Source organism: Centruroides sculpturatus, unplaced genomic scaffold (genome assembly GCF_000671375.1).
Source record: "Centruroides sculpturatus isolate CEXI.00-Female unplaced genomic scaffold, Cexi_2.0 scaffold1144, whole genome shotgun sequence".
NCBI lineage: Eukaryota > Metazoa > Arthropoda > Arachnida > Scorpiones > Buthidae > Centruroides > Centruroides sculpturatus.
In genome coordinates, this window is record NW_019385316.1 from 92,404 (window position 1) to 119,481 (window position 27,078).

General features: G+C 30.1%; 1 protein-coding gene across 1 annotated transcript in view; it reads left to right on the plus strand.

Annotated features, from left to right (window-relative positions):
- The window catches only part of LOC111637538 (ATP-binding cassette sub-family A member 1-like), a 33,949-nt gene extending 12,314 nt beyond the window's left edge, over positions 1-21,635 (plus strand). The window contains exons 21-42 of the mRNA XM_023383046.1: positions 52-133; positions 779-922; positions 1,351-1,380; positions 2,751-2,905; positions 2,983-3,110; positions 4,084-4,182; positions 4,263-4,502; positions 10,105-10,288; positions 10,369-10,538; positions 10,609-10,786; positions 11,392-11,507; positions 11,591-11,735; positions 11,817-11,944; positions 14,533-14,650; positions 14,722-14,891; positions 14,969-15,110; positions 15,182-15,316; positions 15,384-15,487; positions 15,554-15,646; positions 19,665-19,908; positions 19,983-20,091; positions 20,167-21,635. Of these exons, the coding sequence (XP_023238814.1) occupies positions 52-133; positions 779-922; positions 1,351-1,380; positions 2,751-2,905; positions 2,983-3,110; positions 4,084-4,182; positions 4,263-4,502; positions 10,105-10,288; positions 10,369-10,538; positions 10,609-10,786; positions 11,392-11,507; positions 11,591-11,735; positions 11,817-11,944; positions 14,533-14,650; positions 14,722-14,891; positions 14,969-15,110; positions 15,182-15,316; positions 15,384-15,487; positions 15,554-15,646; positions 19,665-19,908; positions 19,983-20,091; positions 20,167-20,261 (3,009 nt within the window). The 3' untranslated portion in view covers positions 20,262-21,635. The remainder of the gene's footprint in view (positions 1-51; positions 134-778; positions 923-1,350; positions 1,381-2,750; positions 2,906-2,982; positions 3,111-4,083; positions 4,183-4,262; positions 4,503-10,104; positions 10,289-10,368; positions 10,539-10,608; positions 10,787-11,391; positions 11,508-11,590; positions 11,736-11,816; positions 11,945-14,532; positions 14,651-14,721; positions 14,892-14,968; positions 15,111-15,181; positions 15,317-15,383; positions 15,488-15,553; positions 15,647-19,664; positions 19,909-19,982; positions 20,092-20,166) is intronic.
- The last annotated feature ends 5,443 nt before the right edge of the window (positions 21,636-27,078 follow it).

The following is a 27,078-nucleotide window of genomic DNA, read 5'->3' on the forward strand; positions in this document are numbered from 1 at the left end:
TTTTAGTTCAGAATTTTACAAAATAGTAAATATTAAATAATTTAATTATAGATATTTTTAAAAGTAACAAGTGATGCAAATGAGAAAACAAAAGAAGAAGAATGTTCAGAAAGTATTACTGGAAATCATATAGGTGATTTTTATTTATAATTCAAAATACAAAATTTTTAGTTTTATTGCTAAGATATTGAAAACTAAATTATAAAGTATTTTAAAAATATACTCTGAAAAATTCTCATTTTATTTTTTAAGAGTTAAAACACAATAAAACTAGAAGAGGAACTTAATGATAACAGCAAAACACCTTCAATTACTCCAGCATAGTATTTTAATTTACCAAAAAGGTTTTCAATTCAATTTATGGATCTTCCTTGGTTGCTGAATTGAACATAAAAAGATTAAAAATGAATAAGAATTAGAACAAATTTAAAAATAACAATACAAATAAAAAATTCAATTACCATAAATATAAAAATAAATAATTAATAAAAATAAAAGAAAATAAATAATTAACAATATCAAATGAAATAAATCATGAACTTAAAATATTTTAATAAATTTTCTTATAAATTCAATTATATTTGATAATTGTTATGTTGATTTTGTTTCAGTTAGAAACAAAACCAGTTTTATCTTGAATATTTAAGTCTATTATTTAAAGAATATATTTGAATTCTATAAATAATATGATTAATAATAATTATAATATTTAATAATTTATATTGATGTTACAGTCCAATAGAAAGATCTGAAAAAACTAAAACCTTTTTTTATTTAGATTCTAATAATCAATATAACAATATAAAAGGGATCAACCTAACCATTGAAGAATTCAACTGTTGCCAATCACTTAGGAACTTCAGCATATTTAAATCTCACCAAGAGAATAAAACTAAAAGTATTAGTAATGCAGATGACTCAGGTATAGATATATTGTTGATGATCTTAAATAGATGCTTTAATTTATTAATTCTTTGAAAGAATAATTTAAAAGATTTTTAATCTTTCTAATAGTACAAATTTCATGCACTGCTTTCATGCTTTCAACTTAAATCAAATCTTTAGAAGCACGAGCAGTGTTTTATTATTTTTGTTTTGTTATTGCTAATTTTAGGATGAAGCTTTTGTCTTGAATTAAACTGCAACACACAAATGATTAATAGTTGGAATTTAATTAAATAATGTATTTAGATAAATTACTAATTAGTTATTCACAGTAATATAGAATATAGCATTTTTGATTAAGAAATACTTTTAAAATTGTTATTTATTGAGTCTTGTAGAGATTTTAATTGTTGCTGATAAAAATGCCATTTAGCATTATCATCCGAATGTTTTCTTTCACCACAGCTGTACGCCAGAGGCTCACAGATGGAGTCAGTGAGTTGACTTTGTGATTTGCATGCTTGGGAACATGGTGGATGTTTTTATATTTATTTTTATTTGTTCACTTAGAACTGCATGATAATTTGCATGGCTTAGACACTTAAGAGGGCTTAACTGGGTGGGTGACATCTTTGAAAAATAATTAAACTTTTATATCATTATACAAATATTTTAAATATATCATTATTAACTCCTTAACTATGCAAAGATTCAAAATTCTTTAATGTTACAAAATTTACCATTTAAAACATTATGGAAATAACATAATTATAACAGTAGTGATATTGTTTCTTGAAAGAATATTTGTATATCTGGTCTGGTATTTTTATTATTTTATAGTTAATCTAATATATGTAATCTATTAATATCTGATTCATTATATTGTTTATAATAAATACTTCATTGTTATTAAAATTTACAAGCGTTTTTGTACTTAAAACATTATAAAGTTAGTTCCCCAAGAAAGTTTATAATGAAATATAACAATTTAAAGAGATAGTTTAGTTTACCTTGTACAGTTATTTTTGCATGAAACAAAAACTATTTGTTTTGCTTTCATTATTAATTTGAATTTTTAGATTAAAAATTGTTAGATAAACATGTTTAATTACAATAAAATGTTACTATTAATTAACTCCATATTTATTAAGATGAATTAATTTCAATTCATCTTAATAAATATGGTATAGATATATTGTTGATGATCTTATATATAATTCATCTTATATATTTGGGATATATGTAACTTGAAATATATTTTTTACAACAAATTATGTACAGTTTATTAATTGCAACAAATATACATAAACAGCATTCTTTAAATTATTATTTTATGATTATTTTCAGTAAGTATTCTTTATAACGAAGAAAAAAATTAGAAATTCTTTGAACATAATTACGATTCATTTGAATAATTTCTTAAATATATTTGTATTCATTTAACATAAATATAAAATTTACAAGATGTATGTAATATTTTATTTCCTGATACTTCTATATTGTAAATAATCTAAAAGTAAAAAGTGTACGTATAACATATGTTTATTTAAAGATTCAAGTATCATATTATATTTTGCTTATATAAATCAAATGATGTATAACAGGAGTAAAAATTACTTTGTAAAATAATGTAGGTTTAATAAATATAATTGTAATAGGAAAAAATACATTAATTTTTGTGTAAATGAAAGTTATTTTTAGACACAGCTAATATACTAGTTATTGTTTTGTTTGAGTATAATTTAATAGTTAAGGAGTTAATATTATGAAAGAAAATTTTAAAGTATTTTGCATGATTTTAATTGTAGATTTATTTTTAATTATTAGTTGTTATTTAAAATAATATAAATAATTGTATCATCTAGACAATGATCAAAATCAAGATCCTGTTCTTCCTCCACCTACAATTGCTGCAAGCAAAAAATTTACGGGTACTTCATTGATTCGAAGGCAGCTTGCTGCACTACATATCAGACGTTTTCATCACTCAAGGAGAAACTACAAAGGTTTATGTTGTGAAGTATGTAAAAAAAAGTTTAATATTTTAAAAGATAATGCAAAACGTAACTTATGTTTTATTTTTAAAAATGTTTTTAGATTGTTTTGCCTGCTTTATTTGTTTGTTTGGCTCTCCTTTTGACATTAGCAATTCCTCCAATGATGGATGAACCACCATTAGAACTCAATCCTTGGCTGTATGATCCACCAAATTATGTATTTTTCAGGTTTGTTTGTTTGTTTGTTTTTTTTTTAATTATTAACTGAAAAATTAAGTTCTCTCACTCTGCTTTATGATATGAAAATATTATATATTAATATTCCTGTTGATGTTGTATTTAATAAGCCATAATATTTTGTATTCAATATTATATCAATTTTTAAGAATATTATTATTCAAATAAATAGAGTTTTATATAAAATACAGCATCTTCCAAAAAGAATATTACCATTTTAAATTATTGTAATTATGTTAATTATTATTTGAGAACATTGTAATGTACAAAACTTTAGAAAACTGTACGAGTTTATTTGCCCATTACAGTTTCTCAATGTGCATATCTTATGTCACACTGCACGTATCCAACCAATACTCAAATTCTTCCTATGCTCATTACAGAATATCCATTATCACTCCTTTGACAGCAGTCACAATTCTACAGCTGCAGATTGCTCATGCTGCATTCTTATGAGTGATTTTGACTTTGTGAAATTCAGAACATAAAACTCTTCTATTGTAGCATCACCATTTTCGTTTATGGCACTTCCTAGAGGTAGTAGACAATTAAGTGTTTGAATACAGATGGGAGATGAAACTCTGATGGTTATAAAAATTAACATAATTATAGTCATTTAAAATAGTAGCATTCATTTGACAGATAGTGTATTTTTGTTTGTTTGTGTATGTGTATAATATAGAAGTAAATTTAAATTTTCCTAAAAATTAATATTTTATTTTTATAGATTAATTTGAAAACACAGTAAATTATAGTTTATACTTATAAATCAATTATATATTTTCATTTTTCAGCACTGTTATTTTTCTTACATATTAAAGATGCATAAATGTACTTTTGTAGCAGAAATAACATCTAATTTTAATCAGTTTTGTTTTTTTGTTTAAAATATTAGAATTATCAGTATTAAATTTAGTTAAATTATGGTTCTGTAAAATTAAAATTAAAAATATTTTCACAATAGCAATGAAGATTCAAGGAATCCTATCACACGAAAATATGTAGACACTCTTCTTTCACCACCTGGCTTAGGAGATCGCTGTGTAGAAGCAAAATCACATAAGTAACTATTACAGAAATAATAAATATTGTATCTAAGATTTTGCAGGTATTTTAATAACTGATTTTATTTAATTTTTTCAGACGACTGCCATGTGAGCCTCTTCCATTTAATAGATCAGAATTATTACCAACATATAATTTTAGTTTAGCTAATAGAGTAATTCAATGTAAATGTGAAATTGGAACTATGCAATGTCCTGTTGGACTTCCTCCTGATCCTCCGCAAGTTCAGACAACTGCTACAGATATTTTACTAAATGCAACAGGACGTAACATTTCTGATTGGATAATGAAAACTTGGAGAAAATATCATAAGAAAAGGTATAATTTGAAATAAATAATTATTTTTGAATGAATTATGATAAATGTAAGTGTGAGAATACAGGCGAGGGGACAGAGCCCTCTAATTGTCAGATTGGCGAGATCCACTCACAGCGTCACTGGATGGCTTTCTATCAAGTGGCGAGGGGATTGAGAAAGTCAACGGGTGTCCATGCGAGCAATGATTGTCAGGTTCACAGGTTAAACAATAAAGAAGGAGTTTATTATAGAACTAAAGCTAATTATACAGGATTATACATAAAGAAGTTACTGATTAATGCTTAGATGCAGATAACACATATAAATCTATCTGTAAAGCCAATCAAACTAGTCACTATGTCGCGTGCCTAAAGTCTCTAGCCGCTAGAGTGCGAGAGTTTACAAAGATTGCTGCATTCAGATATACCTTATATGCTGTTGGATAACGGTATGCAATGATCATTCTGGACTGTGGAAGCTGGAACAGTCTTATGTCTTCTACCTGCTTCTCCTCGGACAGGACTGGGATGGGAGACACTAGTACTCAGACCTTCCTGGGACGATCGTTTTTATACGATCGTCATTGGCACTGAGCCAACTGGTCATTCAACGTTACGATGACTAATTAGCAGATATGCAATGACTTGCCTTTCTTCCTTCCTATCTTGTTGATGTGTAAGAGTCAACATCCGATCTATTTCCATGGGAACTTTTGAAAAATTTTTTTTTCATCCTCTAATGTTTACACTTCCTTCAAAAAAGGTCATTAACCCCTTAAACTCAAAAATTTATGCCCTTAAAACCTCCAGGCTCGCATAAGGATTTATAAAAAATGTAAGCTGTACAATTCATCATACACAAAAATATAAAAGGTAATGTTATGTGATTTTAAGTGAATCTGAGGATGATTTGAATTATTAAAAATGTTAATGTACATTCTTAATTTTACTTTCATAAAACTATTCAAAAAATTATCAGAAATCACTGAATGACGTAAAAATCTATAAAGTGATATATGATAGTTGATACACAGCATTTCTAACTTTACACTGAACTTTTGACTTTTAATTTCATTTCATTTTAATTAAAGAAAAAATAAGTTATATAACACGTTTAATTTAATTTTGTCAACTATTTTCTATTTAATAGAAATATTGAACTGAAAAGAGCATTATGTCAGGAAAAAATAATTATAACACTGCTTATATATTATTTTCAGAGAGACTTAGTTTGAATGATTTTCATCTTTAAATAATTGAATAATGCAATAATTTGATTTGGAAATATGATTTGTTTTTTTTTATATTAATATTATGATGTGAATTAATTGTTTTATATTCACAATCATTGGAAGTGGTAAGATTTATAACCAGAACAGTATTATGAATTGGCAGTTACAAAAAAACAAGTAAAACAGCAAAGCCATATTTGGGACTCACTACTAAGCAGAATCACTTTGGTGATCAAGCAGGTCTCGTTCTCATTGTCATTCTCCAATCTTCATTATTGCTGGTTTTGAGCGCGATCATTCAGACTTCACCGGCCATGTCCATGAGGTTGTCCACGATGCATTTTCAGTGAAATTAACCTATCTATGTTGAAATTTCTTTCTGTTGCGTGTCGGCCTGGGTTGAATTTTTGTCAATGCCTAACAAAAATTTCTCATTTTTGAAAAAAATAATCGTGGCTATTGTATTGTCTGAAATTATTTTTTTATTTTGCGCAAACAATATACAGTTTAACCCGATTATAATGTCATTGGATGTAACGACAACCCTAGTACAGGCATACCTCGTCGTTTCGAGTTACATCGTTTCCAATTATACATCATTTGTCAAAAAAGTATATGGAAAAATAAAAATCAAGTTTAAGTCATTTTATTCGACTTTACGTCTGTCCGCCATAAATATTGAAGTCATAATATCACTAGAAAAACGTTTAAAGTACATAAAATCATATTAAAATATATACAAGTATGTACTGTATTTACAGTACATGAATTCGTAAATTTAGATTACTTTTTTTCTGTACTATATTAAAAACTAAAATTTATTTGTTTGTAAGCTTAAAATAGATTTTTATTAACCATATATTATTAAAAATGCATTAATAAATAAAATACAGAACCGGGAATGGTAATTTACGGTTTAGCCTAGTGGCAAGTAGATTCAGAGACAAGTAAATTCAACTTACGTCGTTCTCCTGGAACCAATTACCGACGTAAGGCGAGGTATACCTGTATAACGTCTTTAGCGGCATGGATAAAATCTGTACGTGGCATGTCCTACCTTGTCCACATCTTTTATTCTGCCGGTAAAAATTGAGAAATGACCCAGGCAAATAAATAATTTACTTAATTTGGATCAGCTATGCAATATTTACAATAATGTTGAGATATAATACAAATCCAAGATCAGCACGGCTGTCGAATCAAAAGGTTAACTAAATGAATACTGTATTTTATCAAAAAAACTGATTACAGAAACGACACACACAAAAATTTTACCAGAAAATAATGGCTTCAAGCAGAAATAACAATTAAAGAGGTAATTATTCCAACTACTCAGTACTACTGTATTGTTATTTTAGTTGTTTGCTCATGTTATTTTTGATAACTTTTTATTACAGATGAATGAATTTTTATTGTAATTTAATATAATTTACATTTTATTATACTGACATTTCACTATACTACAATAGAGCGTCATTTATCTGAATCAATTGGGAACAGGGGTTGTTCAGATAACTTATTTTTCAGATAACCGTTTATGTACGAAAAAATATATTAACCTATCCTATGTTGAAATTTTTCTTTGTTGCGTGTCGCTTCCCATTGAATTTTCGTCAATGTTGAGCCTAACGTAAACTTTTTAAAATAATAATCGTGGCTATTGTATCATTAAAAATTATTTCTTTATTTTTTGCAAACAAAATATATATATTGAAAAATATAAACACAAAAAAAATTATATTTTAGAAGTTGATCTAGTATCAAAAACATTCGATTCTGCACGACACACAGTCTACAGAAAAACACCACACAAAAGTGCCAGTGCTGCCAGCTAAAACACACATACCAACAATAAAAAAATTTGAGTAGCCCAATATTGCAACGCCACAGCATTAGTGAAAATTTAAATTTGCCGAATGGAATGCTTTCGGTTAACCGACGTTTCGGATAACCAGCTTTCGGATAAATGACGCTCTACTGTACTTTTAGAAATTNACTTTTTATCTTTAGGTCTTTTTCTCCTTTCCCCGAATTTGAGTCTATACTCCTTTGAGAGCCAACTCCAGTTTTATTTAGTACACCTTCCTCATTCATACATTTCTAAGTATTTGAAAATATTTCTTTTCCACTCAAAAATAAAATATGTATAAAGGTTTATGGCTTTGTGAAACTTCTTTTTTGAGTTTATGCCATTGAAATAAATAAATAAATAATTTTAAAAATTGTCGGTTTTGTGTACACGTTTATTGGGCTGCATTCGAACTTTCCTTGGGCCACATGTGGCCCAAGGAAAGTTCGAATGCAGCCCAATAAACGTGTACACAAAACCGACAATTTTTAAAATTATTTATTTATTTATTTCAATGGCATAAACTCAAAAAAGAAGTTTCACAAAGCCATAAACCTTTATACATATTTTATTTTTGAGTGGAAAAGAAATATTTTCAAATACTTAGAAATGTATGAATGAGGAAGGTGTACTAAATAAAACTGGAGTTGGCTCTCAAAGGAGTATAGACTCAAATTCGGGGAAAGGAGAAAAAGACCTAAAGATAAAAAGTAATGAGAAAGGTTAAACAGACCTCCTGTTATGCAATATGGACGCTTAATTTTCCAACCATCCTCACTTCTTTATCTTTTGTCCTCTTTCTCCTTTCCCAGCATGTGGGTCTATAATCCTTTGAGTCTCAACTCCAGCTTTATTTAGTATTCCTTCCAGCATTGCAAGATTCGGCTACTTTGCGCCAAATTTGGCTATCCTTTTATTAGTTTGATGTAAAAAATATCAGTTGGCACATTGGCTACGTTTTGGGCTACATATTATTTATAAATATATTAGTTAAATAAAAATGCACTTTAAAATGGTGTTTCGTCATTTTTTATTAATTAGAGACCCAAATAAAACAAATATTTGTGTTTTTCAAATAAATTGTTTGTTTGTCTCCTTTATAATAAATGAATTTATCTATTTCTAAGTAAAAATTGAAAGTGTCTGTAAAAGATATTTTTAAAAATATTCTTTTTTGTGATAAACTTTTAATACTTATTACTATAATCTAGACATGTTAATACTTAAATATACAAGTATATTTAAGGATTGGGTCAAAATATACTTGTGGCCCAAAACTCCATGGCTTCTTCCAATGTGGCCCAGAGAAACAAAAAGGTTGGACACCCCTGCTCTACAGCTCTGTTAAAGTCCCAAACGTGTCATATGGATCTATATTTCTATCTATTAAACATTCTATAAAACTTTAAAATAGTTTGTTTATTTACCTTCGGTTGTAAACCTCAATTTTAAATGTATCCGCCATTTTTTCAACAAATTTCCAGTGAGTCAATGCACGACATTCACTGACTTGTGAGTCATAGGATGTTGTAAATGTGCGGCGCAAGGTTAATCAAGGCATATAATAATTATTTATACCATTCCGTGGTATAAATAATAAATTCATATCAATAATAAATTCCTATTACAAATAAAAATAATTTATTGTTAATTTAAAATCATCGTTAGGGTGTCTCTAGTGCCCGTTTTTGGCATACTGTTACATGGACGGATGGATACGCATTCATTGGGTTATATAGATAGATAAAAAGGAGCATAATAAATTTTAGAACAAATTTAATAAATAGCATGACCATGTATGGTAACTTGAAATATATATTAAGCTATATCAGGGTCTTCCAAAATGAAAGTTAAAATAATTTAAAAAATGGTACCAATGTTAATTAAGTTAGTATCTGAGTGAAATTGAATGGACAGTTTTCCAATGTTTTAATGCACAAGTTTTACATTTGCCCATTACAATTTCTCACTGTGTGCATCTTGTCATATACCATACATCCAACTGATAGGAAAAATTTGAGGAAGTTGTTACAACATATCCTTTGTTACTCCTCCCTCAGCAATCACAATTCTACAGTTCCTGCAAGTCACTCATGCTGCACAATGATGAGTGATTCCAACTTTGTAAAATACAGAACACAAAACATTTTCTCTATTGTAAAGTCAGAATGTTGTTTTATGGCACCTCCTGAAGATAGTAGATAACAAGTTATTTGAATGCAGATGAGAGATGAAACTTAAACATTTACTCTATTGATTGGTACAGTACAACATTGCATATTTCTTGGATAATAATTAACCTAATTACAGTAATTAAAATGGTAGCATTCATTTTGGACGATTGTGTATATATTTAATGTAATGACTTTTTCAACAAAAAAAGAAATTTGAATTATATAGTCATAAATTTGTGTTGTTTGAAAATTAATTTACATTTAATTACTTATAAATTTATAATTATAATTTAAGAAAATACATAAATAGCATTTATTTCAAACAGAGTGGAATACTTTCTTAATTAACAATTTATGCATTTATTTTAGATACGGAGGATTTACTTTTGGATTTAAAGATCCCGTATCGAAAGTTGATTTCACGCTAGCCCACAATGCAGTGGATCGACTTACATCTGGTTGGATCCAAGATACTCAGAAAGATACTATTCATAATATTTTGAACATGATTGAAGGAAAAATACATAGCATTGGAATGTCAGATAATGTTAAAGTAAATTAAATAAATATTTAATGGTTAAAATATTCATAGAATTTTGGATATTATATAAGCAATTTAAAATTTATTTCTAGGTTTGGTTTAACAATAGAGGATGGGCAGCTTCAGTAGGATATATGAATGCACTCAACAATATTTTGTTAAGAGCCAATCTTCCTCCAGGTCAAAATCATAAATATTATGGAATATCAGTCATCAATCACCCAATGAATTTTACTCAAGATCAATTACAAGTAGAAGTGCTGTATGTGATTTAGACACTTGTTTTTATTAAACTATTTCTTAATTTTTACAATAATAAATTCGTTTTTCAGGGAAAGAAGTGGTTTGAGTCTACTTCATGCAGTTTGTGTAATATTTGCAATGTCTTTTGTCACTGCTAGTTTTGTAATGTTTCTAATTGAAGACAGGATAACTGGATCGAAACATTTGCAGTTTGTCAGTGGGGTAAAACCATTTATTTATTGGATTGGAGCATATACATGGGATTTGGTATGCAAACAATTTTAGAATTATTCTTGAAATTTGTTGAATGCTGTCATTTTAATCAAGTGATTAACTTTGATGTTTTGTTCTTCACTTTAAAATCAAAATTGAAAAATCATTTTTTTTTTTATTAGTTAGAGTCTTAGTAATCATTAGTCTTTTCTGTCTTAGTTAGAATTGTTTATAAATTATTGTTTAAATTTGGAATTGACATTTCTTTTATAATATGATATTAATAGATTCTGCTTGGAGATAAGGTACCAAGTGTGACTTACTTTCATGCATTGGCATTACATAAATGCTTGAAATTTGCGAATAATTTTCAGATCAGATCAGCATATTTGATTGAGTTACCTTGTTCTTCTAATGAAAGATTCTAAACATTCAACTTTGGGAAACCACTCATCAAAGCCTTATTACATTTTACATAAATGAAAAAGATAGTTGTTGAATGATGACTGTTTTTTTTTAATTTATGATAATTCTGATATAAAAAATTGATCAAAAATTAAACTTAATTACTTGGTCAAAGTAAATTTATTTAAACAATTAGAAAAATGGTTATTTTATGAAGCTGCTTGTACTTAATAACATAATTATTTTTTTTTTAGTGTAATTATCTGGTTCCAGCTGCTTTGATTATCATCATTTTTGTTGTCTTTCGTGAAGAAGCTTATGTTTCAAGAAATAATATCTCTGGATTAGTACTCCTATTGTTTTTATATGGGTAATTTTATTATTTCAAAATCTAAAGTGTGAAAAATTTGCATTCTAATAATAATAGTAATAATAATATTTTTTAAAATACAGCTGGGCAAGCATACCTTTAATCTATCCAGCTTCATATGTATTCAGTGTTCCAAGTTCTGCTTTTGTTGCATTAGCTTGTCTGAATTTATTTATTGGCATTGTTTCAACTTTATCAACTTATGTTTTGGAATTGTTTAATGATGATGTAAGTGTCAAATTCATTAAATTGGTGTTTTAGTAAAAGTTGATTTTGTTATATATATTATTAATCTTATCTATTTGTCAGGAACTACTTACGATAGCTGGAATCCTCCGGAAAGTATTTTTAATATTTCCTCATTATTGCCTTGGACGAGGATTAATGGACATGTTTACTAATCAGTTGACAGTGGAAATGCTAGCCCGATTTGGTAGGTGAAAATTAATAAGTAGAATAAGAGTTAATGTTTAAATGTACTTAGAATACAAATTGTATAAATTATGATTATAATTTTCCTTTAATGTTCAAAATATATGTATATTACAATAGAATCCTGATAATCCAAGGTGAAACAGTGAAATGAATATACTATTCTTATACTGTAATTTATGAAAGAAAGTTTAAAATAACAACATGTATTACAAAATGATTTGAATAAAAGCACATACTAACACCAATCAATTTATTATAAGAACAAATGTTTTCAACTGTTTTTAACAGCCATTTTCAAGTTATAGAATCTTACTTAGAACAAAATTTAAATAAACCAGTACAAATTTAGAGTTCCATTTATCATATGTAGAGGAATGGTAAAGAAAAATTGAAAATCATAAAACAGGGTTAAATAAAATAAACAAATATAAAAATAACTAAAAATATAAATAAGGTTATAAATGTTCAAAAATAGCCTTCCATATATGGAAGGCTATTCCCAATGCAACTATTTCTAGTTTTCTTGTCATAAAAAAAAAAAGCAGTGTCATGACAATTTTATTATTATTAACTATCTTAACTAATACCAGGATAAAGTTAACTACAAACACAAACCTGTTACCAGTGTTAAACTCAAATAAAAACAAATATACAGTTCCTCGCTGTTCACCTGAAGAAGAACCATTTAGGGTTCGAAAACATTTGTGAGGAACTGTATATTTGTTTTTATTTGAGTTTTACACCATTAACAGGTTTGTGTATGTAATTTATTGTTAATAGTTTATATATATAGTAGACAAATACTTTGTTTCATTTTTATTTATTTTATCAAATTACAGTTGTACTAAACATTGTATTAGGTGATGATTAAAATCAACATTTAGTCAAATTGTACATGCGTACAAATTATATAGCCACCACTGAAATGATGAAATGCTATCTATTTAGGCTTATTTGTAAAGAATGGCAGTTTTCAGTTAAGCATTTTTTTCATATTATTCCATCAAAAACATATAACAAAGATTTTGCTGTACTCCTTTTTCGTTATTAAAAAAGTTGATTTAAAGGTTAAGAAAAAACTTATTCCATTCTCTTCACTTTATGTTGAATTATGGGTATTTATGCAACTTCAAAAACTTATGCTTTTTCATACTGTTGATTTTTCTTGATTTCTGAATAATCTCAGCATAAATCAATTAAAATAATAATCGTGGCTATTGTACAGGATTATACATAAAGAAGTTACTGATTAATGCTTAGATGCAGATAACACATATAAATCTATCTGTAAAGCCAATCAAACTAGTCACTATGTCGCGTGCCTAAAGCCTCTAGCCGCTAGAGTGCGAGAGTTTACAAAGATTGCTGCATTCAGATATACCTTATATGCTGTTGGATAACGGTATGCAATGATCATTCTGGACTGTGGAAGCTGGAACAGTCTTATGTCTTCTACCTGCTTCTCCTCGGACAGGACTGGGATGGGAGACACTAGTACTCAGACCTTCCTGGGACGATCGTTTTTATACGATCGTCATTGGCACTGAGCCAACTGGTCATTCAACGTTACGATGACTAATTAGCAGATATGCAATGACTTGCCTTTCTTCCTTCCTATCTTGTTGATGTGTAAGAGTCAACATCCGATCTATTTCCATGGGAACTTTTGAAAAATTTTTTTTTCATCCTCTAATGTTTACACTTCCTTCAAAAAAGGTCATTAACCCCTTAAACTCAAAAATTTATGCCCTTAAAACCTCCAGGCTCGCATAAGGATTTATAAAAAATGTAAGCTGTACAATTCATCATACACAAAAATATAAAAGGTAATGTTATGTGATTTTAAGTGAATCTGAGGATGATTTGAATTATTAAAAATGTTAATGTACATTCTTAATTTTACTTTCATAAAACTATTCAAAAAATTATCAGAAATCACTGAATGACGTAAAAATCTATAAAGTGATATATGATAGTTGATACACAGCATTTCTAACTTTACACTGAACTTTTGACTTTTAATTTCATTTCATTTTAATTAAAGAAAAAATAAGTTATATAACACGTTTAATTTAATTTTGTCAACTATTTTCTATTTAATAGAAATATTGAACTGAAAAGAGCATTATGTCAGGAAAAAATAATTATAACACTGCTTATATATTATTTTCAGAGAGACTTAGTTTGAATGATTTTCATCTTTAAATAATTGAATAATGCAATAATTTGATTTGGAAATATGATTTGTTTTTTTTTATATTAATATTATGATGTGAATTAATTGTTTTATATTCACAATCATTGGAAGTGGTAAGATTTATAACCAGAACAGTATTATGAATTGGCAGTTACAAAAAAACAAGTAAAACAGCAAAGCCATATTTGGGACTCACTACTAAGCAGAATCACTTTGGTGATCAAGCAGGTCTCGTTCTCATTGTCATTCTCCAATCTTCATTATTGCTGGTTTTGAGCGCGATCATTCAGACTTCACCGGCCATGTCCATGAGGTTGTCCACGATGCATTTTCAGTGAAATTAACCTATCTATGTCGNATAAATTAATAATTTTTTTGCTATTTTTGAAATAGTTTAAACATGCCAAATTTCATTCCTGATGCAGAAGAAGATGATGTTGCCATGGAAAGGTCAAGAGTTCTCTCTGGTCACACAAATAATGCTGTTTTAAGAATGGAAAATCTTACTAAAGTAAATAGCATTTATTCTTTTTTTTTCCCTTATTCATGACATTTATTAAATCATAATTTTTCCTATTTTAGATTTACAAAAGTGGACAACATCCAGCAGTTAATCATCTTTGTATGGCAGTTCAGGCTGGGGAATGTTTTGGTTTACTTGGAGTTAATGGTGCGGGTAAGACGACAACTTTCAAGATGTTAACTGGAAACACAAGCATTACTGGTGGTAATGCCTACATTAGTGGTCACAGGTAATTTATACTCTTTTATATGTATTAAAATAAAGAATATTAGTTAAAATTCTAAATGAGTAAATGAATATTTACAGCATAAAAACAGATATAGATAAAGCAAGGCAGAATATTGGTTACTGTCCACAGTTTGATGCACTGGATTCTTTACTTACTGGTTGGGAACATTTAGAATTTTATGCTCGTCTGCGAGGTATACCTGAAAAATATGTGCAGAAAGTAAGTTTTTCTTTGTACCAAAATAAATACATGAAAATCATCAATATTCATTGTAAAATATATTTAATAAGGTTGCAAGTTGGGGCATTCAGAAACTTGGTTTGACATCTTATGCCACTCGTTGTGCTGGAACATATTCGGGAGGCAACAAACGAAAACTGTCAACTGCATTAGCATTAATTGGCAATCCTTCTGTTATATTTTTGGTAAAATTCTTGTTTCAAATTCTGTATTTGTGAGAGATTAACAAAATGACATAATAAAATCTTATAGGATGAACCAACAACCGGAATGGATCCAAAGGCACGAAGGTTTTTATGGAATTGTATTATTGATTTAGTAAAGGAGGGCCACTCTGTAATTCTAACATCTCATAGGTAAAACTTTTTAAATTAAACTAACTAAATAAATAAAATTTTTAACATTGAGTAATTATTTTTTAGTATGGAAGAATGTGAAGCATTGTGCACACGTTTGGCTATTATGGTTAATGGACAGTTCAGATGTTTAGGGAGCATACAACATCTCAAAAATAAGTAAGTATATTCATATAGTAATTTATTCAAAATTAATAGCTTATTATAGTGACTCTATATCTTAGTTTTTTTTAACTTATAAAGAAAATCTAGTTTTGAATATAATTCAAGATTATAAATATTTTGCAAAAATAATCCTGAAAATAGTAAAAGGATAAGTGATTCAATTCAGTTACACAAGGGGTAGTTCAGTGTTGACCTGAACTTTATATCACTGTAAAAAAAATAAAGAACACAAAAAGCACAGCAGTATTCAGTTTTATGCTGTAATCCCCTGTACATCTATACGTTTTTTTCAGCTTTCATGTACTTGTTGATGCTAGCAACATAAGTTTTTATCCTGAGCATGAGCTCCTTGTCAGATGAGAATTTAATTTCACTAAGGTGTTCCTTTAATGGACCAAACAAATGAAAGTTACTAGGGGCTAAATCAGGACTGTAGGACAGATGACTGAACATCTTCCACTGTAGTTGGGTCAATGTGATGACAGATGCACTGTAAAGGCCATGTTTTATCATGCAGGAATCAAATACTCAAATACCTTTGCAGATTTTTCCCATGTTATGGCTACACCATGCACCAGTTAGACAGTATGAGCTCTTCCATACAGCTTCCAAGTTCCTCTCAGTCACTATGGTGTGTTCATGTGAGCATAGGGAAGGTTTGTAACTGTCTCTCTGCCTTCAGAAAATTTATTGTACCAATCAAAGACAGTGGTGTGTGATAGGATCAATTCACCAAACTATGCTGAGAGTTTGTGTTGAATGCCAGCTGGTTTAACTTTTCTATTGAAAAGAAAGTTGATGATATAGTGGTGATGCCATATCCTGCTATGTCCACCAGGGATGAATTTATCACATTCCATTTTTGTTTCAAATCTTCGTACAATAGATCATACCAAAAAAATACAATAAAACCTAGGTGAACCCTTCATCACCTATATATAAATGTTAAGATAAAAACTTGCATTTCACAGTATGAATCCAATGGCTGATTCTGCATATGTCATTTTTCCTATACTTTCTTTAGATTGTATGACCCTCCCCAATGCCCTGCTAGCTGCCTCACTCTGGTGGGGAAGGCAATGTACATCAGGAATATAGTATATATTCCTGGTAGGGCCTCCCAAAGCGTGAAAGTCTTCCCAATATGCCCAGCAAAATGCTTACAGGGAAAACAACAAAACAGCATCAGTTTCCCTATGTTAAGGGTGACTGTCAGGGTGATTGACTCCATGTTAGGAGTGACCCACTTTCTGAGTATGATAGTGGCCGTCATGTGCACTTGGGCCAATTCTTTGACTGACTAATACAGTAATACCCCGACTTACGCGATTTTCAAATCTCGTCGATTCGTCTTTTGTTTGAGGGCCACGCAACCCTTGATTACTCACTCCCCACACACTATAGTTCAGCTTACATGTTCAGATGTGTCGCGCGGAATCCACACATAGCTACAATTTATTTTGTGTTATTTATTTCTGTGTTTGTTAAATCTATGGAGACTCGAGAGACTCTACTATGTCATCCAAATGAAGTAGAACTAATTCTTCTGCATCAAACAAGAAAAGAAAAACTTTATCTTCGGAATGTAAAGTTAACATTGGGTATGTTCGTAAAGTCGAACGAGTTAAACGAGAATGACGTCATCGTTATTCCTATTTCGTTAGTAACGAATCGTTCGAAAAGTCTAACGCATTTAACTTGTTTGACTTTATGAACGTACCCATTATTAAAGACTTCGATACAAAAATGAAAATTTGTGAATTGGCAAAAGTTTGATCTACCAGAATTGTCAGTCAGAACAATTATAAAAGGAAAAGAAAAAATTCTCGAAGCTGTGAAAAATGCTCAATCTTTAAATTCAAGCATCATTCATAAATGTCACAGTATTGTTGCTGAGATGGAAACAATGTTAAAAATATGGCGTAATAATCAAGTAAATGTGAAAAATTTTAAAATAATATAGGCCTAATTTGTTATACATATGTATTATCTAAGATTTTATTAAACATTTTTTTCTAAATTATTGTTTTCTTTAGTCTCCGGCCCCAATTAAAAATTATTTGTATGTATTTATATGCGANTATTAAAGTAAAATATATTGTAAAAGTGTGAATGTATCCTCTTAAGTGTGTTAATAGTAATTAACCTGAAAAAAACGTTCATTATTGCTGCAACATTTCAATAAAGTGCATACGAATTTTTCTTGAAAAAAGTTGTAATTGTAAAGGTTTTTATGAACATTTGTAAAGTGTGCAACGTATTAATGTGAATATGTAGTTGAAGTGTTTTTTAAATGGCTGTATTTTTAATCTTTTCCAACGTTACCAATTATACACCGAGGTTTTTAGAAAACAGAATCTGAGGTAACGTATAAGTGTAACAATTGTTTAATAGTTTTATGTCAGTAAATATTATCTACACGCGAAGAATTTTTGTAATCTCACTAATTGTATATAATTTTTAAGTAATTGTATATAAATTTTTTAAACAGTTTGTACTGAAGAGGGACTTAAATTACAATTGAGTCCGAAATGCATATGACAAATCAATAAAGGAAGTTCATAACCTGAATGCTGTATATGATAGTCTACCAAACTGAAAATCGGATTAAAGAGATAAATTCATAACGAAAATAGCAGCAGCCATAAGAGAACTTCCATTGTTACTTAAAACTTTTATTGTTACTTAACACTTCCATTGTTGATGGAAGTGTTAAGCCTTAATCCTGTCCCTCTCCCCCATGGAGAGGAATTTCGAAAAATCCCTTCTTAGTATGCGTTCTCCTAACGTACTCTAACTGTGTACCAAATTTCAACTTTCAACTCCTAACCGTTTGGGCTCGTATCCATAATGTATATAGAAGTTTTAATCCTGTCTCTCTCTCCCCCGGGGGGAATTTCGAAAAATCCCTTCTTAGTGTGCGTTTTCATGACGTACCCTATCTGTGTACCAAATTTCAACTTTCAACTCCCAACCGTTTGGGCTCTGCGCTTATTATTATTATTATCATCAACCCGTCTCGATTATATATTTGATAATAGATAGATGTCATTGTCTCTCCAAATACTGTATCTTTTTTATTTCTGTCAATATCCCAACGTGTGTTCAGCAGCCATCTTGTATTTTCTTGCACACATGGGATTGTGGGAGCTCTCTTGAGTCAATCATGATTGAAATGGTCGAGAGAGGTCGCACCAAGCATAGTCACCGACCTTGGTCACAATCTAGATTGAAATGCTCAGTGCGAACGGGTATTACAGTTAACTTAAATAATATGTGGCTGTCTTTAAGAGAAAGTACTTTTAATTAGCATGTTAAATAAGAAATATCAAAAATAGTTATAGTTTGAAGAAAAAGAAAGATTCACAAATTAAGTATGTAAGTGACAAATCCACAAATAGAATAATTTCAATTGCTCATTTCATTTCCTTATTTGCAAGTGATATTCTGATTGATTCACTTTGTCATTTAAATGAAATGCAATTTCATCACAAAAGTACAATTTTTGATAACCTATCTTAGTTTTTTTTAAGCTCTGATCCTTATGAATATGAAAACCTATTTCAGGTTGTTCTGACTTACAGCTATCTTAATCTAAGTTATACATTTTTCAGCATAATTCCCATATGTGTGATTGGGATGTGACTAGGTATTTAATAGTTATCATCAATGACTTTCAGAATATAAAATGGCCATTGATAGATATGAATCTATCTCATCTGAGACAAGATAGTTTGTTTCCAAATTATCAATTCAAACTGCAAACATGAATTCTGTTCTTATAGTAGAATATCATTGCAAAGGGATTATTCTTCAAGTCTCATTAAACTGTAGCATAAAGAAAACTTTTGTCTGGTTTAGAAATACATTTCAGATTACATTTGCTATGGTTGAGTGAGTGAAATATATTAATGAAAAATTTTGACAATCTAGCACTTATATACAGCTCTGTATATTAGTATTTAATTGTAAAAATCTATAAGTTCTAGAAATTTAACATTAACTTTTTCAGATATGGTGCAGGATATACACTAACATTAAGAGTAGGAGGTGAACTTTCTAATATGAGAGAAGTTGCATCTTATATTGAAAAAACATTTGGATCAATGGCAGTTCTTCAAGAGCAACATCTGAATCAAATGGAATATCAGCTAGCACCAACTCTCTCTCTTTCTCATGTATTTAAAGAATTAAAAAATGCCACTAGGCTACTTGAAATAGAGGATTATTCAATTTCACAAACAACTCTAGATCAGGTTAGTTAAATATTTAATACATTTTACTTAACTTGAATAAATTATTAATTTTAATATTAACTTTTTGTTAAAAGGTTTTCATCAGTTTTGCTAAAATGCAAGCAGATGTCAGTGAAGAACTACCACAAACAACTTTTCAATGCATCTTCAAGAATGGAGTTACATTAAATAAGAAGAAGAAAAGTAAAAATATATATATATATATTAAATTTTCTGATAAATTAAAAGTATATTTGTTTAATTATATATAAAATTTAGGTGGCCAAGGAAACAACAAAATTACACAGCAAGCAGGAGATATCGAGCTGTTCATCCGAAGACCAAATCCCAACATACCACCCGAGCTAGTGTGAATAAGTGACTTGCCAAGTTGTTTTGTTTCATATTCATACATTCACTCAGGACCTAAATATCTTGGACATGTGAATATCCAAATGCCATTAACCCAATTCAACATGATCTTTTTTATTTTATAATTCAGTTGAGGCATTTAGTGAAATTTATATTTATTAAATAATGCATTTCACAGTTGAAACATCATCTCCCAAATCAAAGTTTCACTTCCTATATTTTACAGAACTGTTCCTAGCACATTTATCAGGCTACTACCTATTTTTACAATGTTAGATTACAGAAAAGTATTTATTATTAATATACAGAAAACTATTTTTTAAATCATGCCCCCCAAAAAAATATCAAATTTGATCTTTGGCTATCTCTAATTGATAATTTAAGAGTTGCCAGCTAAAATTAAACGAAGCTTGCCAATGTAATAATTTATACATACACACAACAGTATATAAATTCCAGTTTTTGGTACACGAAACTGGATGTAAAAGTTTCCTGTGATACTTTCGTTTTCACACTCCCGGTAGGCTTATCCTACTGTGTATATGTACATAATTTTGTTTATTGATCTGATTTCTTTTAGACAATTGTATACGTGCATATTATTTTTTTAGGCAGTTGTTTTTTGTCTTCCACATCATGCCAAGTTCCCAAATTGTGGTAGGCATCGAGTCGGAAGAGTTGGAATGTAGATAACCTTGCGCGTTTCAGTTTAGTTCATGTCACCATCATCCTGTTCATTGTAATATAATTAAACACATTGTTATATGACAGATCTTATTCAAAGTTGTAAAATTTTTAAAAAAGTATTTCCATTATATTCCTGGAGAAAAGAAAAAGAACTATTTTATTACCATGTTTGTTTAGTGATAGTTTAGTTCCGATTGTTGATTGTACATTTATTGAAACGGGAATCTTTCCTCCACAGAGGACGTAGTCAGTTTTATTTTGTGTGCTAGATACATTCCACGTGCATTGGCACATCTCTAGCTTTGGAGAATAAACCCTGTTCTTTCTTTTAATATTTACATCCCTTTGGAAGGGCATTTGTATTTGTTTTATTTTATGTAGTAGTCAAATTAATTGCGTCATGCATGTGTCTGTGATTTTTAAGTGATACTGTCATAATATATTTAGTATTTTCCTCAAATTGCTGCATTTGCTTTCACTACGGGTTTCAGACATTCTGTCGGCAGTTCAGAATAAGAGATTGGTCTCTGATGTGTTTAGAATTTTGATGCATGTCACACAAACGTTTGAAAAAAAATCTCAAAGTTTTCAGAATCCTCACTTTTTATTTTTAAATATTGGTAGCACTTGCGTGCAATTATAATTAAATTGTTTTTGAGTGATATATTGTGATCTTATTTATCATAAAAGTGATATTTAAAAATATATAATTTTGTGAATGTTTCTTCAATTTCANGCGGTTACTGCTTGGTCCCACCTATCGCATAAGTTCGGGGTATTACTGTACCATCAATGGGTTGCCAAATATCTTCGGATATCCTGGCTTGTATAGCATTCAAAATTGTATGATTTTACATAATAATTAGGCTTTTTATGGTGGGATTACATTAATTATTTATTGACTAATTGTCTTTTAACCATATTCTTAAAAAGAGCTTTTTCCCTGTACTACAGAGAACAAGAACAATGTCTTCATTCAGAATTGTAAGTGTTATTTATATATAAACAATATCTTTATATTTCAAATATTCCAAAAAAAAAGTCAAATCAATGAAAGAAATTCTTTTTCATTTAATTAAACAAAGAATGCCAGACAATTCATTTCGATAAAGATTGTTGTTGGGAGCTATACCACACTATTGATGGGTGTGTCATTTTTTATCTGTCTGTCAGTGTAATTCCACATTGCCCTATTTACATATCCATACATCATGGGATAAGTTACTGATGTAAATTAGTATATTTAGATTTTAGCACATTTTGGGCATTTCTTAGGAGTTTCTGTCCGAAAAGAAAATTGACTTTTGATTCCTTACATCCCTCCCCTCTTAACAAAAGAAATGAAATTATTTCCGAATCTATAATACTAAAACCAGTGACTGTCTCATTTCCACAATGTTATTAGACAGCAACATTGTCATAGAGCAGTCAGTTGACATTCATACAATTTAGGTGGAGATTAATCGTCAGTTGTTGGTTTCACAAGGCCATAAGAGCCTAATTTTGCTCTTTTTGTGCTGTTCTAAATTATGGAAGAAAAGTTCAACCTTGTTAGTGGTGCTCCCTCACTGGGGATTTCATGATTAGTCCTGAGGGCTAAGTCGTCTCCAATTGTCAATTTGTTGGTAAAGGTAGCAGAAAAAGGTAATTTGATGTATGATGTATGATGCCATCCATGCCTGAGTCCTCCAGTTTATAGACTGGTAATATGGTAATATTGCCATTAGTCTCATAAGGTCCAGACCATTTGGGGGCAAACTTTGCACTAAAATGGATGAGTTTTTAATAATACTGGAGTACCCATCTTATATGAAATTGGCCACTGTAAATTTTTGGAGTCTTGTATACTTGTACATATAGCAAAGGCTAATTCTGGAGATGCAAGTCCCAATTTTGATGGTTTTTCTCCACATGCTGATATCATCTGCTTAATGTTCTATTTACTCGTTCTATGATAAAGATATCAAAGTACCTGTTCTTGTTAAATAGCCACAATTCATATCAAGACTTATGAGCTAGCTATAAGTCATATATTAACTATATCTTAAGTGGGAATAACTCCCCCATTTGTTAAAGCCTTCATATCAAGATATGAAAGGCTTTAACAAATGGTTATCTTTGCCGCTTCTGTGTCTAATAGAGAAATTAAATTCTCATTAGCCTACCTGAGAGATTTTTAGAGCTTTACAGCCATCATAAATTTGGTTCCATCCAAATATTCTCTAAATTTTTCAACAGTCCATATATGGCCAGACATTCCAATTTGGTTGCTGCATAGTTCCTTTTAGCCTTTTGGAGTGTTATACTTGCATATGTGACGGGTCTTTCTTGACAAAGGATGGCCCCTAGTCCAACTGTGCTAGCATTGGTGTAAAGAGTAAACGGAACATCTTGTTGAGGCAACTATAAAATAGGAGCAGTTATAAGCTTTTCTTTTAAGGATTGAAAAGACTTCTCACATTCAGGGCTCCAATTCCATTTGGTTCTTTTCCATCTTAATTGATACAGAGGTTCGGCTGTACCAACTACCCATTCCTAAGAACATACTTAATTGTTTCGTATTGTGTGGTCTTGAAAATTCATTGATGACTTGTACTTTACCTTTTTCTGTGGACAACCCCTCATTATTTATCTGAAATCCTAAGTAATGCACATCCAGTCAACAAAAATGACTTTTAGCTAATTTAATTGTCAGTCCTGCCTCTGACAATCTTCACAAGACTTCCTCAATATGTTGGAGGTGTTGTGAAAAGGTAGAAGAATATATGATTATGTCATCTAAGTATACCTCACAATAATACAACTTTATTCCTTGCAGAACTTGATTCATTAGATGTTGAAAGGTCATTGGGATGTTTTTCAAGGCAAATGGCATTACCAGAAATTTGTAAAGTCCTTTGTTAGTGATAAAACTTGTCTTAGGCCTATCCCCTTCTTTTACAGGCACTTGCCAATAACCTGACGACAAATCCAGTGTAGTAATGAACTTAGCATTCTTCAACAAGTTCAATAATTCTGAAATGACAGACAAATTTTCCTGGCCTGTTGTTGTTACACTATTCAACTTTGAAAAAGACTCTGTGTAGATTATTCTATTTGCCATAGCTTCACTGTAGCCCTGATTATTCCTTCTTTTAACATTTCACTAATTTGTCTATGCATTTCTTCTTGTTTAACTGGAGAATACCTATACGTTCAGCTTGAGACTAGTGGGGCATCTCCAGTCTCGATTGTATGTTCTACAAAATTTGTTAGTCCTAGTCTGTCATTGAAAATATGCAAAACATTATTCAAGGTATTTTTTAGTTTTATTACATTTTCTTCTTTTAATGGAGTCTGTAGGTCCTTTTCATCATAATTAGTAATTAACCCAGTATCTGGGAAGTCAGTTTCCATTACTAAATTACAAAAATTTAAGGATACCTTTATATTTTTGCAGCAAGTCTTTTCCAAGCAGGCATGGTAGTGAACTCATTGTAATATGGTGTGTTTTCTCTTGTAGTATCTTCCTTCTATGGCCAATTTATCATCAGGGCCTGGGCAGTGTGTCATCTCCAGGGATTTCCTTAGAATTTGATGCCATATATCTAAATTTATTAGTGAATATTAGTTGGTACCAGTGTCAATTCTGACATTAGTCATTAGGTCGTTAATTAATATGGTTAGTTTTAGTTTTCATTATAAGTTCCAAATGGAAGAGTTTTTTTTGTGTTTTGAGGACCAAGCCTTCCCTCTTGGCCTTGGTTTTAGTTTAAATTCTGGTTTCTCCTCTTACCTTTGCCCCAGGTAGGATTAGAAGTTTTTGGAATGATTTTGCTTCAAGTTTGTTTGTTTACAGGACAGTCTCTCGAATAATGCCTACTAGTTCCACAAGTATAGCATCGCATGGGAAATCTTTGAATCATATTAGAAGCCCTCACCACACCAGGTCTTGGAGTCTGTTTGCACTCAGGAATGATTTGTCTTGAAGCATCAGTTTTCTCAAAAAGTTGTTGACTGGACCATTATCTTTAAACTTCATATTCTTTTGTGGTTTGCACTAATTCATTAAGAGAATAGCAATGTTTAATTTCTATATATTCGTGTAAGTTTAGAAGCATTTGAGTCATTATGCAGTTGATGATTTCTTCATTCCTGGTGAGGGGTTTCCAGATATGATAAAACTGAACTGTGTTCCAAATGTACTGTTATGCACCTTCTTTGTTAGAACAACTTCATCTGTAAGAGGAAAATATAATTCTTTAAGCAGATGGATAAAGTAAATATAGTAAATAGTTGCCAGCTATTACCTACTTTTTTCCTTCCATTGTTCTGCCACCATTTGGCAGGTGAACTGTCTAATAAGAAGGTGGCTGTATCAACCCAATGGTTACTTGAGACTTGAATAATGAAGAAATATTGTTCAAGATCCTGGATACTCAGAAGTGCCATTGAATTTTTTGGATGATGATGATACACAAGTTGGCGGCATATTTGAAATGCTATCTTCTGGATCAGTTCATTTCACAGATTGCAGTTCTACCTGCTTGGAAGATAGGACAGAGGCAATACTTGCCATATTTTGAATCAGTGCAAATAATTGTTGTTGTAGAGCTAGGAACTCCTCATGAGTAATGGTATTTTTGCCAGACATTGTTTCGCTTGGGAGATAAAAGATTGGTGTATTTATTGTCATCAAGTTTTTGACCAATAAGATCACTGTGTGGGCACCAGTTATGTAATATACCACACGACACAATTTAGGGTTCAAATCAAGTACTAAGCCTGGACTTAATGGGAAGCAAAATATAATGATCCAAAATAACACAATAATATATACTTGTTACTAATTGTTGTTTATATATAAATATTTCAAATAGTCCAAAAAAAAAGTAAAGATCAATTATATAAAAAATAAACAATCAATCAATGAAAGAAATTCTTTTTCATATAATCAATCAAATCTCCAGCAAAATAATTAAAGATTATTATTAAAATGCTTCTTATGAGCTGATTGCTTATCAAAGAATGCCAGGCAATTCACTTCAATGAAGGTTGCTGTTGGGAGCTACACCATACTGTTGATGGGCTTGTCATCTTTTATCTGCATTGGCCTTTTTGCATATCTGTGCATCTCAAGATCAGTCACTGATGTAAATTAGTATATTTAGATTTCTATTTTTGACTTTAGCACATTTTGGGGATTTCTTAGGAATTTCTGACCAAAAAAACAGACCTATTCAGATCTTTTTTTTTACAATAGAGCATTGATTATTCAAAACAGGGTTTTTCGGATAACTGATCATGTACGAAAAAATATATTAACCTATCCCATGTTGAAATTTTTCTCTATTGTGTGTCGCTTTGCATTGAATTTTCGTCAATGTTAAGCCTAATGAAAATTTTTTTAAAATAATAATCCTGGCTGTTGTATCATTAAAAATTATTTCTTTATTTTGCACAAATAAAATAAATATAAATTTTTTATCTTGTATCAAAAACGTTCAGATTCAGCACAACACGTCCCAACACAGTCCTCAGNTGTTAAGCCTAATGAAAATTTTTTTAAAATAATAATCCTGGCTGTTGTATCATTAAAAATTATTTCTTTATTTTGCACAAACAAAATAAATATAAATTTTTTATCTTGTATCAAAAACGTTCAGATTCAGCACAACACGTCCCAACACAGTCCTCAGAAAAACACCACACAAAACAAAGCTCACCACTCACGATGGAAAAAAAGCCTCATTCAAATACTGGTGCATCCTTGGGTACCTTTCATGGTCATGCCAGTGCTGCCAACAAAAATAATATTGGAATAGCCCAAGACATAGCCAAATATTGCAGAGCCACAGCACTAGCAGAAATTTGAATTTGCCGACTGGAACACTTTTGGTTAACCAATATTTTGGTTGATTGGTATTTGGATAATAAATGCTCTACTGTAACTATAACTAAAAATAAAGATCGGATTTCAATTTCTTACATTACGTTCGCACACAATCCACGACTCGCTTCGATCTTGATTTACACTGATTCGAGTGGCAACTCTCTTGAGTCACCAGTCGAACATCGTGCTGTTTGCACAGACAGTCTGCTTGAGAAGAACCTGGCTATTACACATGATGATAAAACTACATAACTATGCGG